General features: G+C 50.4%; 1 protein-coding gene across 4 annotated transcripts in view; it reads right to left on the bottom strand.

Moving 5' to 3' along the window:
- Positions 1-20,005, bottom strand: part of ABTB3 (ankyrin repeat and BTB domain containing 3) — a gene marked incomplete at its 5' end in the record, with an annotated part of 237,531 nt that overhangs the window by 42,454 nt on the left and 175,072 nt on the right. For 3 of the 4 annotated variants that reach the window (XM_084876948.1, XM_084876949.1, XM_084876950.1), the window contains one exon: positions 16,610-16,762. In XM_084876948.1, the coding sequence (XP_084733074.1) occupies positions 16,610-16,762 (153 nt within the window). Of the gene's footprint in view, positions 1-16,609; positions 16,763-16,866; positions 16,971-20,005 lie in introns of those variants that run through there. The other variant, XM_084876951.1, reaches the window with a different exon arrangement.

The raw sequence follows: 20,005 nt of genomic DNA, 5'->3' as shown, positions 1-20,005 counted from the left end.
GTACCCGCCACGGCAGGCAAGCACAGAAGCAGGTGAGAAACATTTTCCATAAAACACTCCTTCCTGTTCAACGGGGCTTGTTAGAAAATGGAACTGCAGGATCTTCATTTCTGCAGCCTGCGAGCTCCACTGACCACTATAGGCTCTGAGGGACCTGCCCCTCAAACCCGACGGGGGCCCTCCTGGCTGGACAAATGGGCACCCCCTCCCACACGCAGGACTGACTGACGCAGAAATCTATTGAGCCAGCCACCTGGGGCTTCATCAGGAAGCGATCAGCTCGGCGGTTTTCCCTTTGAGTGGCTTTCAGTGATGCCATAAAAATCTGATCAATTTGAGCACGAGGTCAGCTACCGAAGCGGCCAATTTCTCTCCTTTCTCAGGGGCCCCGGCCCCCAGAGACCGGCTCAATTGCTGCCCCCGTTTCAGGAACGTGGCTTCAGAAAGACGCGCTCCGCTCCGAGGGGCCTGCAGGCCCGAGCGCAGCCCGGGAGCTGGCCTGGAGGTGGCCGCTCCTGCGTCCCTGCCTCCCGCTGCTCCCTCGTGCACTCCGCCGGTGAGGCTTCAGACACATTTCATTCCTTTATTAATTTTTAAAGTGAGCACAGGCGTTACGAGCGCGCTTCTGGTTCCCAGCTCTGCCCCTTAGCAGCTCTGTGATCGTGGGGCAAGTTACTTAACCTCTTCGCTGGTCTGTGCTCTCATCTGCAAACCGAGGTTAGTCCTAAAGCCAACCTCCTCAGAGTCTGGGTGCGGATTAAATGAGATCATCCACGTACGGTGCTTAGGAGAGTCACAGGGCTTAGCACGCAGCTCTCACGAAATGTTAAAGATTTCGTATCATACTCGTTCTTACAAATGACAAAGCAAGAGGCAGCCTGTTTGGAGAGCATATGCAAACAGGAGACACAGAGACTAGAGAACATTGTAGTAAAAGCGCTTCTTAAGATCTCAAATTAGGGCATCGTATCTAACAAATCCCGCCAGGAGAAAGGCAGGTCTGTCCCATTGGGGAACCCTGTTGCTCAGAAGGGTTTTGCAAGCACACGAGTGATGTCAGGGGTTGTGGGGAGGGGAATGGGAGCCACGCTGGATAAAAGCAGCTTCTGGGACAGTCCAATGAGCAAGCAAGGGCAGAGCCTCTCAGGGTGCAGGGGGTGGGGGTGGGGTGCAGCTGCCCAGCCAGGTCTCCAGTCCCTCTTTCCTCCTCTGCCTGCAGGTCCAATCCTGACCCACTGGCACTGGAAACCAGCAGTTCCCAGGGTCCCTGAGCACAGACTCCAGTTAACCCCTGTGAGGTGCGGGCTCAGAAGCCAGACGGCCTGGCTTCACCATTGCTAACCAGGAAGCACCATACCCGTGACTTAATCTCACTTACTTTTCTCTCGTGTAAAACGAAAACACGAACATTCCACCTTTTACTTATGTAACAAGACTAGAGGCCCAGTGCACGAAATATGTGCACGAGTAGGGTCCCTAGGCCTGGCTGGTGATCAGGGCTGATTGGGGCTTTCTGGCTGCTGGCTGGGGCCTTCCTTCGTTCTGTGCCATGCCCTGGTGGTCAGGGCACGTCATAGTGAGCGATCAAACTCCCGGTCTCCTGGTTGAACTCCCAAGGAGACACTTTGCATATTAGCCTTTTATATATATATATAGAGATATATAGAGATACTTAGTACTCACCATGTACAATAGCAGGCATATTATAAGCTTTTTACAAATATTAACTTGTTAAACTCTCATGATAACCCTATGAGGAAGGATTATAATTAACTGTTGTACAGATAAGGAAAAAGGGACACAGAGGGTTAATGAACTTGCTCATGGTCACCCAGCTAATAAGTAGGAGTCGGGATTTGAACCAGGGCAGCCTGGCTCCAGAGTCTGTCCCTCCATACAGCCCAGCCCTCAGGGAGGTGCTGGCGATTTCTGGGCTTCAGAGGGATTCCTCACACATGACTCTGGGTCTGTACCCCAAAAGTTCTAAGCAGTTCTCATATCATGACCTTCCTCATCAGCAGCAATAATAATAATAATAAAAAAGCTACCTTTACTGCAGGCTCATTATGTGTTGTCGTTATTACATGGGAAAGGCAAGCGAGACTCAGGCCCAAGCTCTGTCACCAGAGCCTGTGCACCCAGAGCAGGCAGAGCCTAGGGCCCACGCCCAGGGTTCACACCCTGCTTGGCTTTCCTCACTACCCCGGCAGGGAGCTTAACCCCTCTCAGCCTCTGTTTGTTTCACCATCTGCAAAACAGGGATGGCAACATTAAGTGCTGACTGCCTGAATCTGTGACAGGGATTAAGGCAGAGAGTACATCTGAACCACTCGGCACAGAGTGTGATAATAACTGCCCAATATGTGAAATGCACACTTATCGCAATGCCATCATTTCCTGATTGTAGGGCCTCTTCCAAGAGATGCAATCAGACCATCTGGAAGTCTGTCCCTCCCTCCGCCCAGCCTCCAGCCACACAAACCGCCAGTCCTAGAGCAGTTCTGGGGCCTGGCCCTCTGAGCCCAGCCCTCACTGTGGTCCCTGCTGGCCCTTGAGACAGACCTGCTGTTGTTCCCACAGCTCTGCACGGCCCTTTCCCTGAGTTTCTGTTCTTATTCATCTGGGTCTCACCAGCAGGCTGGCGACCTGGGACAGAGCAACTCCCAAGGCCCCAGCAGCCTGGGGTCTCCGGGCTGTGGGACGGGAGGGGCTGCTTGGCCCTGCTCACAAGGAAGATGCGGAGCCCACAGCCACTGCAGGACGTGGGCTGAGGGGTCCGGCTGTCACCGGGATGACTCTGAGAGGACGCAGCCCCACTCTGCTGCCTGGGCCCTCACGGCCCACTATTTGGTTTCCCAAGGCTAGTGGGCAGATTGGCTGCCTTGGGACAGAATAAAGATGTTAGCGATAATCAGAGACGTAGAAGTATTTATAGTTTCCCTAATACACTATTGTTAATAATAATAATAATAATAAAAAAATAATAATTCTATATAATAAAACCCTAATAAGGAAATCAACCTAAAGGCGGAATGACCAGTCGGTAGATGCTCAATGCAGGAGCTGCCCCCTGGTGGTCAGTGTGCGAGTGCTGCTCAGCCAGAAGCCAGGCTCACAGCTGGCGAGTGCAGCAGCGGTGGCGGGAGCCTAAGCCGGCAGGCAGACATTCCCTGAGGGGTCCCAAACTGTGAGACCCTCCACCCTCCCAGTGCATGAATGTTGTGCACCAGACCTCTAGTAATATTACCTGGCACTTATCAATAGCTTTCCATGTGCTAAGCCAGGGGTCCTCAAACTTTTTAAAGTGGGGGCCAGATCACGGTCCTTCAGAGAGCTGGAGGGCCGGACTATATGAACTACTAATTCCTACTGTAACACCTCGGCTGCGCTCACTGCCCAAAAAACCTGGCGGGCAGGATCAGACTCCTCTGCGGGCCGCATGTGGCCCGCGGGCCATAGTTTGAAGACCCCTGTGCTAAGCATTACCCATCTCATCCTCCAAATCACCCCATGCATTGGGCTCTGTTCTCTTTATTTCACAGATAAAAACCTGAGGCATGGAGGTCAAGTCACTTGCCCACGGTCACACAATCTGCAGGGGGTGGGGCTGGCATTCAATCCAGACGGCTGACTCCTGAGCCCATGCTCCCATCTTGCTTAAATCTTCACGGGAACCCCAAAAGGCCGGTTTCAGCACCCCCCATTTCACAGGTGAGGAAACAGAGCCCAAGAGGGGCTAAGGAATCTTGCCCTAACATCACTGGGCTCCTTCTCCTTCCATTTCAATCCAGACCTGTATCATCTCGAAGGCTCCCCAGGGTCCCGGCCCCACGGAACCCAACGTTCTCGAATTGCTACTACATGGCACACACTGGGGACTCAGAGGCCATGGGGATGAGATCTCTGCCCTGGAGAAGCTCAGAGGCGCAGGGAAGAGCCAGGATCCATTCATTCCTACATGCTCATTCAGTGAGCGCCAGCTACAGGCCGGGCACTGGGCCCAGCAGCACAAGAGCCCGATGTGGGCCCTGCCCTCCCAGGCTGCCACGGAGAAGGATCTGAAGCAAGCTGTTTGCCTAAGGTAGGTGACTATGTAATTGAAAATGCAGATGCCTAGGGGAGAAAAATGAGAGCACAACGCTCGCTCAAAACAGTAATTAAGGATCAAGTTGCCAGCCTCTCCTACCTCTGGGGGCTCACTGGAGAGACTGATGAAATCCAGGAACAGACAGCAAAGCTGGCTTCTTTTACCTGGACCCAGACACTCACGAAGGACTACTGATGTGGAAGTGTAAGCCAACCCAGCACATTCCTGTGCAGTCACACCTCGGGCAAGGTGCCCCAGCTCTCTCTAGGCTTCCATGTCCTCATCTATAAAATGGGACAGCAGTGCCCGGCCGGTCTGGCTCAGTGGTTGAGCACTGACCTATGAACCAGAAGGTCACAGTCGATTACCAGTCAGGGCACATGCCTGGGTTGTAGGCTTGATCCCCAGTGTGGCCAACCTCCTGTGCCCTGTTTGTCTCTCCAGCCGGCAGGCCCCAAATGGCCTGCTGCTGCCCGCCATGGTGGCGGCACAGCCACGAGGGAAGGAGGAGGGGCGAGGCAGGGAACCATGTGGTGTTGGGGTGCCAATAAAGGTAGTGGTGACATCTGGTGTCCGTTCCTTCTATGCCCGGCCCGTTGACCATTGCTTCCTCTCTGGACCAACCCTGATTGGCCAGGCCCCGATTGGCCCTGTTCACCAGCCAGGCCTAGGGAACCCACCCATGCATGAATTTCATGCACCAGACCTCTAGTAGCTATATAATTAGAATACACACACACACACACACACACACACACACACACACACTCACTGACACTCATTCACATATATGATATTATGTAATCCTTACTCTGATCCTAGAAAAACTATCCTCATCTTTGGGAAGAGGAAACTGCAGCCCAGGGAGGCTCAGAAATGTGCCCCAGGTCACACAGCCTGCAAGCAGTGGAACTGAGATCTGAACCTGGATCCCGGCTCTGACCACCCACTCCACTGCCTCTCTGTGTCACCAAAGTCCTCCATGGTCACAGAGATTCTGGTCAACCGCTGCCTGGGTGAGTACTAGATGTCACAACCAGACTGGGTGCCAAACAAATGTGAATTCCCAACCACAGGCTTCAAACTCAAGGCCTTCTTGCAATTGCCCCCCTGGGATGGTTCCCCATCTCTCAACCATTTCTTCTCTCTCACCATCTCATCCAACAAGGCCTGCCACCCACTCCATGGGCACCTTCCCCCACCGCCTTCCTGCCTCCATGCATTGTGTGCCCCTCACTCTACATCCTCTCTCTCCTCTGCGTTCTCTTTTCCTTCAAGTTGTTCTCTAGAGACAAGTGCCATAGAGCAGCTCTGAACTCTCAGAATCCCAGACAGTTGGCGCTGAAAGCAAGCACTCAGCTCAACTCCTGACCTTCAGACCAGGAAACTGGGAGCCCGAGGAGGGGTAACCAATCGGGGCGGCCACAGATGCATTTTGGAGCTGAATCCGTGTCTTTTGAGTTACTTAGCAAGTCTCTTTGTGGATCCCCTTAGGTTTGTGCAGGGCAGTGATTCTCAACCAGGGGTGATTTTGTCACTCAGGGGCATTTGCCAATGTCTGGAGACACTTTAAAAAAAAAAAAAAAAAAAATATATATATATATATATATATATATATATATATATATATATATATATATATATATATATTTTATTGATTTTTTACAGAGAGGAAGAAAGAGGGATAGAGAGTTAGAAACATCGATGTGAGAGAAACATTGACCAGCTGCCTCTTGCACACCCCCTTCTGACCTCTATCCAGTGAGACAAACCAGTTTTGGCTGGAGACACTTTTGGCTGTCACAACTAGGGAGATGCTTCTAAATATTCTACAATGCACAGGACAGGCCTCCCTCCAAAGACTTATTCCATCCCAATGTCAATAGTGCTGAGATTGAGAAAGCCTAGTGGAGGGTAATAAGTTTTTTTTTGCATCATCTTTTATATATGGAGCAGTTTTCATTACAGGATTCTGTAAGTGTGACAATAAAATGGTGTCTTCAGAAATGAATCGTGAAATGGCTTATTGTGGGCCTGACTTGGATGCAGGGCCTCCCTGACCTCCCCCCTCTTCTCAGCACATTTCCCCCGAAAACCCCAATTCCCTCCCACGGGCTTCCAGTCCCCCAATTGATGTTTTTCCTTTTCTTTGGTGTATAAAAAAAGATGAACAAATTGAGACTTTTGAATCAAAGCAAATGATACCAAGATCTCCACGCAGCTTTCTAAGGAAAAAAATTATATCACTGCAGCAAATGGAACATGTAATGCTTGCAAAGTTCCTAGGAGAAATGTTTTTCCAAAGATTGTGCCCACTTGCTGTTGCATGCCGCCACTGAAGTATAGAAAAGAGCCAGCTCATTAAACAGACCTCAGATAAAGTGAACAAGAGGTGATTTCACATCCTCCTCCCGGCCAATTGTTTCTGCCTCGTGTGAGATACTAAGGGGCCTGGAACCTTTCTTTTCCTTATAAGTAAACTAGAGGTCTGGTGCACGAATTCATGCATGGGTGGGATACCTCAGCCTGGCTGATAATTGGGGCTGATTGGGCCATCTTGCCCGGTCCAGAAAGGGGCCAGCCGGCCAAGGAGGATGGGGGAGGGAAGGAACTGTGGAAGGTTGGCTGTGGGAGCACATTGACCACCAGGGAGCAGCTCCTGCATTGAGCATCTGCCCCTGGTGGTTAGTGTGCATCATAGCTACCGGCCAGTTGTCTGGTCATCTGGTTTTAACTGTCTCTTAGGCGTGTGTGTGTGTGTGTGTGTATATATATATCCTGTTAGTGGCAAAACCTACTGTGTTTGCCTTTTCCCCACAACAGAATTCTGTGTCTGTTCAAATATGTGAATTTTTTTTTTTTTTCAAATGCAAGGGCTGCAAACACCCAGGATAATGAAATTAGGTGTACTCACATTTGACTGTTGTCAGGTTATTTTGAGTAGAGATAATGAAGCAGCGTTACATATCTCTGGATTGGGCATCACGGCTTATTTCAAGAGTTGAAAATAAGACTTTCCTTAGAAAAAGGAGTCACCCTGATTTTGACAAGCCCTTAATGAATATCCATTTTTTAGCAAAGACTGGTGGTTGTCCTCCAGAATCCTTTATCTCCTTTATGTATTGTAGGACTTGAATTTTTGCTGGGTACATGGCTGCCCAGGTAAAGACTACATTTCCCAGGTTCCCTTGAAGCAAGACATGACCACATGATTGAGTGCTGACCAATAGGGAGTGAAGGGAAATTATGCATGCAGTCTCCGGAGTGGGCATATCCTTCTATTTTCCCTCTTCCCACTAGGTCCTGGTGGGTGGGGTCAGCCATATTAGGCCTCTTGAGGGATAGCAGAGCAACAAGGGTAAGGTGCCTGGATTCCTGACCTGGAGTTCCATAACAGAGGACTGCTTATAACTGGATTGTTACATGAGGGAGATTTTTAAACTCTTGTCTTAGCCACAGGTATACTGCATGTATGTTATGGCCAATGAATCCATATCCCAGTTAATCCATTTCACAAATGAGTTTTAAGTTGAAATCACTGCAGCGAAGCACACAGGAATTGCTACGTATATGCTGGCTATCGTGCTAGGTGCTGGAGATTCAAAGATGAACACATACACACACCATCTGGCAAGGAATTCTAGAAAGAACTGATGGTGTTCTTTATAACAAATTTCACAAATAAACATACAATTCCTGAGGTGGAAGGGCAAAGTTCTCAGATAATCCCCCAGTATATTTTCAGAAACATCAGCCTCATAAATGCCCTATATCAGGCCTGCAATTTTTTTTTTCCTGCAAAGGGCCAATTAGTAAATATTTTAGGTTTTGTGGGCCATACAGTCTCTGTCATAACTCTGCCACTGTCGTGTGGAAAGCAGCCATCAACAATACTAACCACATGGGCGTGGCTATTTACTCAGACAACTTTCTTTACAAAAACAGGTAGCAGGCAGTTACAGTTTGCTGACCTCTGATCTATGGTAAAAGGTTCCAAAAGGATAACATTCTCTTTGGGATTTAAAAGAAACACAGGATGTTAAAAGCACTAATTAAAAAAAAATAGGCTAATTAGATAACTTTCTTTAATCCAGTGTTTCCCACATTTACTGAACCACTTAACAATTATTTAAATAATGCTTCTTAATATCCCGGAACTGGACTTCTGAATGTGCTGTTGCCAACACCAACTAAATAACTTTCGTTGATAATGAATTATTTGAGGGACACATAAAATGTAAAGTAAAACAGTGACCACCTACATGCTCAGCACCCAACCCACCAGAAAAAAAACCCAAAAACGTTACAGGTGTAAAGGCCTCTGCATCCTTCCTGACTCCATTATCCCTTCTACCTTGAGATGACCATCTCTCCTGAACTTGACCTTTGTCATCCCTACGCATGCTTTACACTTTTTACTACTTTTATGAATTCCTAATAATACATGGACTGTCTTGCACGTTGGTAAACTTTATGTAAATGTCAGCATATTTCACAAATCCTGCCTCCGCCTGCTTTTGTTCCTGCACAATACTATGTTTCTGGGGTTTAGCTGTGTAATAGCACGTAGATCTAGTTCAATCATTTTCATTGTTACTTGGTATTCCAAGTATGAACATACCATAATTTATTTATCTGTTCTCCTGTATATGGACAGCTTCTCTCCTTTTTCTTTTTATTTGTTTTGCTAGTACAAACACTGCATTTATGAACATCTTTGTACATGTCTCTTTATTTCCATATGGAAGAGTTTTTCTAGGGTAGAGGCCTGCGAAGACAATTGGGTGTTTTCAAGTTTACTTGAAAGAGGATCTGGAATCCCCTCCAGTGATGATGGAGAGTCCCTACTACTCTCTCTTTACTCAACTCTGATAATAGACTTCTATCTAATGGGCTTGAAATGCGTCTTGGGTGTGGTTCTGATCGCATTTCCAGGATTACCAGCGAGCTTGAGCCCTTTTTATTATACATATTTCTCAGAATATTTCTATGTTAAGACTTTGCAGGGATCTTGGCCACTGGACAATGGTGAGAATGCTAGATCCGTGGTCAGCAAACCGCGGCTTGCGAGCCACATTGGGCCCCTTGAGTGTGGCTCTTCCACAAAACACCATGGCCTGGGCGAGTCTATTTTGAAGAAGTGGCGTTAGAAGAAGTTTAAGTTTAAAAAATGTGGCTCCCAAAAGAAATTTCAATCGTTGTGCTGTTGATATTTGGCTCTGTTGATGAATGAGTTTGCCGACCACTGTGCTAGACTGACACAAGGGCTGACATGATCCGAATTCCTCAGACCATCTAAGGCTGTGGGCTGAGTCTTTCAAGATGGACCCGTGGACCTTGTTCAGAAGTGGCTTTCACATTTCCAACGCTGACTCTTAGATTGGAGCTACTCTTTTAGTAGAGAGAACCTGGGCCATAGAGTCAGACAGACTGGGTTCAAATCCAAGATGGGGCACATTCTCCATGTGACCACAGGCAGGCCCCCTAACCTCCTGGAGCCCCAGGAAAAGGGAAATCAAGTTCCTCATATGGTTGGAGGGTAACTGAGTGGAACCGGGTGTGAGATGCACCCAGGGCAGTTCTGGCCCACACAGCCTCTCAACTATTAGTTCCTGGTAGCATCTTGTAAGATACAGGAGAGGGCATGGACCAAAGCTCCACTTATTTCCTTTGCCGTCTACATGCCTCAATTTCCCCACAGGTAAAAGTGGCATTGCATTTGCATATCTGACATCAGACCACACAATGGACCACACATCTTCAGAGCTAGGAAGGACTTTGGATATCACCCAGGCTGATGGTCCTTAGCCTTTCACCGGGCGGTTTAATGACCCGATGGAGGGTAAGTTCATTTGTGAGGACTAAAACTTTTTGAAGGATGGGACTCAGGCCTCCTCTGTTACCCTAATGCCCTTTGTCCTGGCCTGAACCAAGTGCTTTATACTGAGCACATGCCTTTGTACTAAGTACTGGTTGCTTACTAATTGCTAAGAGAATATAATGTTCCTGAGTAACTAATATTGTTTTATATTATTATTATTTTTAAATATATTTTTATTAAAAAATAATGATATTATATTTTTTAATAAAAAATAATAAGAGAGGAAGGAAGATGGATAGAGAGTTAGAAACATCAATGAGAGAGAAACATTGATCAGTTGCCTCCTGCACAACCAAGGCACATGCCTCTGACTGGAATCGAACTTGGGACTCTTCAGTCCCCAGGCCGACACTCTAGCCACTGAGACAAACCGGTTTCGGCTATTGTTTTATTTAAAATAAAAAAAGTATTTGTGTTGATTTCAGAGAGGAAGGGAGGGAGAGATAGGGAGAGATAGAAACACCAATGATGAGAGACTCATTGATTGGTTGCCTCCTGCAGGCCCTCTACTGGGAATCAAGGCCCCAACCTGGGCATGTGCCCCATGGGAACCGAACTGTGACCTCCTGGTTCATAGGTCGATGCTCAACCACTGAGCCACACCAGCCGGCCATAAGTAATATTTTTAATTAGAGTTTAGGAGGTATGCTGGCAGATGAGTAAGTAAACATCTTGGGCAGAAATTTAACAGACTCAAGAGAGCCCTTCCCCCACCCCTCCAATCTCCACTCCTCTGGAAGTAAATCCCATATGACAAATGACACACCCTCCACCTGCCAGCCTGAATCGGAAGCCCCGATTTGGCACTGAGCCCGAATGCCATTGAAGATGCAGTTCTCTGTGTTGCTGCTGTAAGCACCCAGTGTGTTTCTGTTTTGCTTTTAACACTTTGGAAGCTCAGAACCAATTCCAAGTGTTGGCAAACTGTCTGTCGCCTGCAATCTGGTTCCCGCCCACAGCAAGCTGGGCAAACGGCTGCTGTGAAGGGTGCTGATGGCTGCCAAGTCCGGGGCCTCCTTTCTGTTGGCATCTTTCCTGCTGGCGGGGCAGTCTGGGATTCTGGGATCCCTCCAGCTTTCTTCTACCTCACTTTCCTTGGGCTTTTCTCTGACCTGGGCCCCTTTTCTATATAGCATCTTCCCCATCGCTGTCCCCACTGCTTCTGCCTCAGTCAGCTGTCCTCAGCTCTCACCCGGATTCCTGCCACAGCTTCTGGACTCCAGGCCACTTTCCATGCCGCCACCAGAACCTCTTTCTAAAATATAAATCTCAAGTCAATTCTCTGCTTAATGGACACAATAGTAATAATAATCTGGGATGCTCCCATCTCCTGCAGGACTGGTCAGAATTCCTGGGTATGGCAGGAAAGACCCTCTGGGATGAATTTAGGCCAGGGCCTGGCCACACACGCAGAGCTGTGTTGATTGAACTCCATGCTCTGGGTTCGAAATCCTTGTTTCCTCCAACACACATCCCCACCTTGAGGCCTTTGCATAGGCGGTTCCCTCTGTGCAGGCTTTTTCCAATGCCCTCCCTCTTCCCCTCCTCTCTTCCCCTCTTCTACCTGCTCAATCTGTTTATTCTGCAGGATTCAGATCGAACTTGCATTTCTAGCTCTCCCAGACCTAGAGGTTGACCGCTTTTATAGTAGAGCAGTTACCAGACTTTTTCTGTAATCACTTCAACCTCTCTGCCTGCCCCCTCCCCCCTCCCCCCACCCAGGCTAACTCTAGCAGGCCAGCCACACAGCAGGCACTTGGTAGGAGCCTGTGGAATGCAGGGTGCCTTGCCAGCTCGGCTCCTGGCATAGACAGGCTCCCTGGCCTGGCCCTGACACTGCTGGGGGGGGGGGGGGGGGCCGGGGACGGCTGAGCCCCAAAGTGGTTCTCCTGGGACAGGGAGAGGGCCTTTTCCTATCTTCCAGGAGGCACTAATGCATTGACACAGGACAGTGGGGTCACCAGGGCCCGCAGTGTGGCCTGCACGTCTGTGGAGGTGAAGACGGGCTGGCATCCATGTGTGCGGCAGCACAGCCGGAGCGGCGTGGGGAGCCGTGAGACTTGCCCACGGCCAGCCAAGGACAAGGGCACTCAAGGGCAGAGGAGACAGTGGCTCTGACTGGAGAGCCTGGGAGCCTTCCCAGGCCCCTTGGAGCCAGGCCCAGACCCAGGCGCTCCGCCTCTGCAGGTGGCTGTCTGCGGGAGAGAGCCAGAGGCCCCCGGTCTGAATCCAGGGGTCGAGGTGGACGTGACCTAGGGCAGCGGTCGGCAAACTCATCAGTCAACAGAGCCAAATATCAACAGTATGACGATTGAAATTTCTTTTGAGAGCCAAAATGTTTAAAACTTAAACTATATAGGTAGGTACGTTGTTATTAACGTAATTAGGGTACGTGGTATTTTATGGAAGAGCCACACTCAAGGGGCCAAAGAGCCGCAGTGTGCTGGCCACTGACCTAGGGAAATGGCTGGCAGGGATGTGGCTCAAGACCTGTCTCCTGGCCAGGAGACCTGGGAAGGGTTAAAAATAGCAGATTAAACAGGGAAGCAGTTTATTAAATTCACACATGACCCTCTACCCACGAAGGAGTTGTCACCGAGACTTTACAGGGTGGGAGGTGGGTGGAGTGACTTGCCCAAGGTCACTTTCCAGAAAGCAGCAGACCCAGGTGGCAGCAACTCGTGTGGGGCTTGGTCCTTAGTAGATGCTCAATAAATATAACGAAAGAGTGATGGGTTTCCTGAGTCCCATCCTGATACCCTCTGTATCTTACTATCTCCACACTTATCCACCTGGGACCGCTCGAAATCTGATTTGAATTTAGTCTGCGAAAAGATTAACCATTTATTTCCTGGAGGGAGCTCGTGGCTCTAACAACCCCCAAATCCTGAGAGTAGGTACTGTTTATCAGCTAAGATAGGATCTGGAAATACCTCTTACTGCTATTATTTGAACACAGCCTCATTTTGGAGTAGAAAAACTGCCTCTTACCAATATGAGAACAACAATAGTATTTACTCTTTGAATTTTTAAAATGTTCTACAACCAATTAATGAAACAAAAACAAAAAAAGGACAAACCCGGCCAGCGTGTATTATTTGTTCTTTTCCTTATTTTTCTCCACCTCCCAAAAGACAGGGGGAAACCACAAGGCCGCGTTTCCCAGGTGCAGACGATCTGATGATACGTTAATTCAGGAAGAATAAATGGGCAGCCCCTTACACATTGCAGCCGCACCCAATGGTATTCCTTTCGAATGAACCTGATGGCTGCGGTGAGGCTTTCCTGCAGCCGAACAAAGACCAAAGCGGAGTTCCCGCAGCATTCGCCCAAGGTCACTGTGAACGTCAGTGGCAGCACTAGCATCAGACCTGGGAATCCCTGACTCTGATCTCCCTGTCCCGGCTGCTTCCCCCCCAGGCAGGTAATTATATGTGTTAACTGTCACTGACACTGGCAAGTCCCAAGTTCCTGCATCTGTTCGACTGCCAAGCAGCCCCCACGTTTCTAGGGCTGTTTATTTAGAAAAAAGGAGCTCAGCTCTGACTGACTCAGAACTAGGAGCCAGGCTGGCAGCTTGGAGGGTTGGGGGGGTTGAGAGACAAGGAGACTGTTTTTACCTCCATTCGCCAAGATCCCCATTCTAGACCTCGTCTGCCTCACAGTAGCTGTGTGACCAGAACAAGCTCCACAGCCCCAATGAGCCTCAGCTTCCCTATCTGTAAAATGGGGAAATCCCATGAAGACAGTTAGTGCAAGGCTCAGAGTAAGAAGGGAACTTGAATGCACAAGGCTTCTTTGACCCTGCAACCTGCAAAATGAAGACAGTAATTCCTACTTCACATCACATCAGATGAGACTGGGAAATATATGTACAGATGTATCTATATGTTGTCTAGATCTAGACTAGGGGTGTTGAACTCAATCAGAGAAGGGGCCAAAATCTAAAATCCAGCCTAAATCGCGGGCCGAATGGTTTACTGAACAGTCATAAACTGACAATGTCATAAACTGACAGCGGAGTGCAGTGATGACAGCGCGGTGCGGGCCACATTGCAAGGCCTGGCGGGCTGGATTTGGCCCGCGGGCCTTGTGTTTGACACATGTGATCTAGACTAAAAAAATAGGTACCGGTACTCTTGAAAAAAAACCTGAATTCTTCCTTTCACGTGCAGTTGAATGGAACTTGAAAGTTTATACTTACTATTGAGGAAAGCTAGTGAAATACTATGTTTTAGCTTTCTCTTTGAAAACAATCTCTGAACTTGAAAATTGAGCTGGAACAATCAAGTAGTATAATTTCTACACAAAAATGATCCTCTGGAGACAAATGAGTCAAGAATTGAGAGATAAATGACCAAAAATAGCCCAGAGGCTCACATGGTTCTGACTTCTTTGTCTCCCTGCTCTGAGTGCTCCCATAACACCTGCCAGGAGATCACCTCCAGCCCCTGTCCCCGGACCCCCGCGCTGAGGCCTCACACTGGACAATACTTAAACTGACCTCTGTGGTGTCATGGACCTGAGCACTAGACATGCATCAGAAGCTCCACGTGGGAGGAGGGACAGGGAGATGAACCCTGATGCTCCTTTGCAGTGTGAGAAATTACGATAAGGATTAGAAGCATCTGGAAGAGTGTGCTTAGTGTCCTCCAAGAGGGCTGAGTCTAGGTCCAGGAGAGGATCAGGAACATGGGTGCTATCTCTGGATGTCTGGGTTTGAAATACGGCTCCAAACTCTGCCACTCAACATCTGTGTGGTGTCGGGAGAGCTACCTCATCTTGCTGGGCCTTGATTTCTTCCTCTGTAAAATGGAAGCACTATTTTTTTTTTTTTTTTTTTAATAACCACACTGGTTGTTTAGGAGGATCAGCTGAGAAAGCGTTAAAGCCTTTACGGATATAAAGCAACACCTATGTTCGGGCCTCCATTACCATGTCAGGGACACAGATTTGGGGCAGTGCTAGCTAACAATAAAGCCCAGGTCGGGGGTACTTACCCCCTTCTCGCATTGTCTGTAGGTGCTTCATGTTCACGACCCCACTTCGTGCTGGCAGCAGACTCCAAGGGGAGCTGCTATTATTAGGTCCATGTATAGGGTGGGGAAACTAAGGTCCAGAGAGGCTAACTAGCTTGCCCAAGGTTGCACAGCTACTTAGCCACAGCAGTGGGATGTGGACCCAGGCAATGGGACTCTGGAGCCCAGGCTCCTAATCGTTAAGCCAATGGCGTCTCCATGAGCCACCAGATCTCATCCCTGCACCTCCACTCCCTGACCTGCAAAATGGGAAGATCACACCCACCTCAGGAGGCTGCGTTGGGGATTGGTGGACACACGTAACAAACACAAATCTCTTGTTGCAATGGATAAATGCACATAGTAGGTGCTCAGTAAGTGACTGTTTCCTAGCCGTTCCCCAAGACCTGCTGTGATTTTAGGGGACAAGGTGTAAGGAATGGGGGCACAGCCAGAAACTGCCTAGAGACAGACACCTGAAAAGAATACAACTCAGGGGTTACAAATAGGAACCCGGATGTCTGGACTGCCTAAACACCTATCCCGGCTCCACTACTTACTAGTCCTGTGACCTCGAGTGTGTTACTTCACGTAGCTGTGCCCGAGATCCTTTATCTGTAAAGTGGGCATAATGGCACCCACCTTGCAGGGTTTGGGTAATAGTGGATGTTAATTAATCTGTGCAAAGCACTTAGCACGGAGTCCAGCACATGGTACACATTCAATAGACACTAGCAGTGATGACTTGGGTCAGCACCCTGCATGTTCTGGGGGTCTCAGGGGCACCCTGGGCCTTCGTGGGCTGTATGTTTTATGCTGCACATCCTCTATCTCCTTGCAGACCACAACCCAACCCTGAGAGGGCGGAAATCTCTACAGCCTGGCCGCACCGCGGGCCAGCTGAACTGCAGGGGAGGGGCAGTCTCTCCAGGGAGGGGCAGTGGGGATTTGAAAATGGTGACAAGGGCCACCTGGCCAAGAACATGGGGAGTCAGGAAAGTGCACCCTCCCCTCCCCCCGTTACTGTGCTTTTTGCATTTGGAACCACGCTTTGCCTGGGCTGAGTGAGTTGTGTTATTTCGTCTGCTCCGGACCAAAACGAGGCCCCATAAATAATCGCCGTGCACGTGAAAAAGCAGAGGTGTGCTCTCGCCCAGCTAGGAACCGCCCTCTGCAAGGTTTTTGCTAGAAAACTACAGAAAGGACACAATTTGCTTCTTGTGGAGAGAAGGACCGAGGGGGGAGGCAGGGAGAGAGGGAGAGAGAACAGGAAGAATAGAGAGAGAACAGGTGGCATTCAGGCACACAGAATCTGGTTAACTGAAGAACCAGAGCGTTCCCACAAAGCCTTGCTCCAGTCCCCTCCATCCCTGGAACCAACTCGCTTCTGGTTAATCCCAGGCACTGGGCCAGGCTGGGAGTCTGAAATCCTAATGAGAGACAATCTGCTCGCCCAGGGAGCGCGCAGCGGGCTTCGGATTGGAGGAGAGGCTGCTGTGAGCCCGGAGCCCTGCCGGCAGCCTGCGGTCTCCCCACCCTGGGATGCGGGGATGCGGGGATGCGGGGATGCGGGGATGCGGGGATGCGGGGATGCGAGGATGCAGGGATGCGGGGATGCCCTACCTGAGCTGGCGCGGCTCGCAGTCCACGCCGGGCAGCAGCAGCCGGGCCGCCTGGCGGACGTCGTCGCTGTCCATGGAGAAGCTGCGCCGGTGGCCGGCGTGCGCCACGGCCACCCGGATCCACTCCATCAACGGCGGCAGCACGAGGAACGGCCTGCGGGGGGCGGGGGGGAGGGGGGAGAGGAGAAGGGTTAGCCGGGGGCGCGGGCTCCGCTCCACCCCCTGCCCCCGCACCCCGCTTTCCCCGGGAGGCCGTGCCTCCGAATGCCGCTGGAGAAGGGGGACAGCCTTCGGAGACATCCCGAGCGCTCCGGGGACTCCGGGGCGGGCTCTCCCGGGTCCGTGGGCCTCAGTTTCCTCATCTGTAAGCCCGGGAAAGGATAACGGTATGGGACGGTTCTGGGAGTATTATCTTCCCCGGAGATCATGTGAACCTAAGGGAGATGACTCATTGAAAGCCCCAAGCACAGGCTCTGGGGCTTAGTGAAGCCCCCGCCCCCCCAATCCCCTACCCGCTACCCGGCGCCCCGCCAGCCCCCCCATGCCGGGGGGTGGTGGTGGTGGGGCGGGTATAGGGCGGTTATGGGTACTTGGGGCTCCCTGTTCTGGGCCCAGTGTTAAGGTGTCCTTTGGCTCTTCCTTCCCATCCCCAGCTGGCTCCCTGTCTTCCCTCCTCCGGGGCCCTCCCCAGGCCTCAGCTCTGCCCGAGCCCCAGGCAGCCAATGGCCCTTAGCACCTGGGAAAGGCGCAGAGAGCCAAGTCAGCAGGCAGCCGCCAGCCCCCGGCAGAGCGAGGGCCGGGGAGCGGGGCGGGGCTTGGCCGCGTCCCCAGCAGCTCCGGGCTCCCCACCTGCTAATGGGATCGCAGCGGGGCGGCCAGCTGATTGCAAGAATTAGCCCAAGCAGAGCCCGCGGCTGAACTGTGATTTCCTAAGGGAAGTGCATTTGTGCCATCTTCCTGTTTCTTCCTGATTATTTATTATCCGCTGCTCTCACATGAGGATTTCTGGGGAGGGGTGGCAGAGCTTTTGGAAGATGAGGATACCCTGAGTTCTGTCGCAGGAAGAGACACTTGATTTTTTTTTTTAATCCTCACCTATGGATATGTATTTATTGATTTTAGAGAGAGGGAGGGGGAGAGAGAGAGAGGAAGAGGGAAAGAGAAACATCAATGTGAGAAACATCGATTGGTTGCCTCCTGTAGGGCCCCTACCTTGGATCGAACCCACAACCTAGGAGCGTGCCCCGACCTGAGAATCCAACCCGCGACCTATGGGTGTACCGGAGGACACTCCAACCAACCGAGACCCCCGGCTGGGGTGGGACTCTGATTTCATGGATAATTTTTAAAACCTCCCCCATGTGAATTGAACGTGCATCCAACTTATCTGGAGGGTTTGTTAAAATATACAGATTGCCGGGCCCCGCCCCTAGAGTGTTGGATTCAGTAGGTCAGGAGAGATGGCCAATAATGTGCGTTTCTAACGAGTCCCTGGATGCTGCTGCTGCTGCTGGCTGGAGGGACTTCTGCTCTGAAGTGTCCATAGAGGTTTTGGGAATCACCTGTTGAATGTGTGTGTGTGTGTGTGTGTGTGTGTGTTAAAATGCACATCCCCGGCCTTATCTCCAGAGATGTTAACTGTGTCGGGCCCAGAAATATAACTTTAATAAGCAGGCTCTGTGATACTGCCTTAGGCAGACCAAGAATTATACTCTGAGAAACACATTGTGTAGATCAGGAAGGTATCTTACCACTCAGCGGGACAGGGGTTAGGGTGAGGCAAATAAGGCAAAATTCAAGATGCAAATATGTTCTCGAGGCCTCTCTGGCCTCATCCCAGCCCCGGTGCCACCACTCAGGCCATCATGGTTGCTATGGGAGCGAGGGGGTGGTAAACAGAAGGGTGTGCAAGCAGCAGATCCCTCACTGCATGCAGATGCTGTGAGCTTCCCACCGAGTTTTTGGCAGTGGGTTCCAGGGTTTCTGGAGTCAGGGCCTAGTTATCCAATGTCGATAATATTAAACAGCTAAGCCTTTTTTTAAAAAAACAACTTTCATAATCTCATCTAAATGCTTAGGACCAACCTGCGAGCTAGTTATGATTTTGCCCATTGTCTGGATTAGGAGAATGGAGTTTATTGAGGCTAAGTAGCACACCCTGGATCAGAGGGTTAGCGAGTATGGCAGAGCTGGGATTCAGATCCACGTCATCCGACTGCACAGCCCACGTGCCATAACCCCACGTGATACCGACATTCTTTGGCCCAACTTCCCAGCACACACTGTTACCCAGCATCCACCTGTTTCCCAGGGGAGCTGATCTGGCCACGGACCCCTCCCCTGCTTGCGTGCCATGCTCAGTCCTGTCCATGCAGCTCCGACCCCTGTCTGACAGGCCTTCATCCCTTTCAGAGTGTTCACTCCACTTAGCCTTCAAAACACAGTTCAGCTAAAACTGGTTTGGCTCAGTGGATAGAGCGTCAGCCTTCGGACTCAAGGGTACCGGGTTCGATTCCGGTCAAGGGCATGTACCTTGGTTGCGGGCACATCCCCAGTGGGGGGGTGTGCAGGAGGCAGCTGATCGATGTTTCTCTCTCATCTATGTTTCTCTCTATCCCTCTCTCATCCTCTCTGTAAAAAATCAATAAAATATATTTAAAAACAAACAAACAAAAAAACACAAAAAACACAGTTCAAATCCCACCTCTCCCCCTATATTTTTCCTGGTGACTCCGCGGCCCCCGGCCCCCTGCCAGGGTAGACACCACTGCTCAGGCCTGACCCCATGGCCTTGCAGGTGCCCCATTAGAACGGAAACTCCACGTGGCAGGGACCTGGGCTGCTCCGTTCACCAATGCAGACCTAGGCCAGTGCCTGGCAGGCCACAGCCCTTTATAAATATTTGTTCTTGAGCCAGACTAAAATTTGCCCACTTTTTCCCTGGGTGAAGTGGATAAAAAAATTGAGTTTCTGGAACCAGGGACCTGTGGGGCAGATTCCTAGGCTATTTCTGCCTGGATTGGCCTGCGGCGTAGGCTGTCGCCCTCATCCTCTCATTCTCTCCATCACCTAAACTGAATCAGGCGCTCAATAAACACACCCCGAAATGAAATTGAATTGGAGTCTACTGTCTTAGGTGAGCAGGACTTATTTTTGGCACCGTGTCTCCATCACTGCTGAAACCAGCCCTGTGTGCTCAGAGAGAACTCCCCTGGGTTGTTCTGCAGAAGCAGCAACCCCCGCTCTCCCCCCCTCCCTGCACACCTCCCGCCCCTGCCTTTCCTCTGTTTGGTGCCCCTGAAGTGCAGCCCACAACTCCCAGTCCCTGGGGCTGGGACTCCATCCCAGACTCCCCTTGGCTGCTGACTTTCATGTGAGATGCTGAGCCAGGCAGGCA

This window comes from Pipistrellus hanaki (genome assembly GCF_964339955.1).
Source record: "Pipistrellus hanaki genome assembly, chromosome: 3".
Lineage (NCBI taxonomy): Eukaryota > Metazoa > Chordata > Mammalia > Chiroptera > Vespertilionidae > Pipistrellus > Pipistrellus hanaki.
This window is presented reverse-complemented; position numbering and strand designations above follow the sequence as displayed.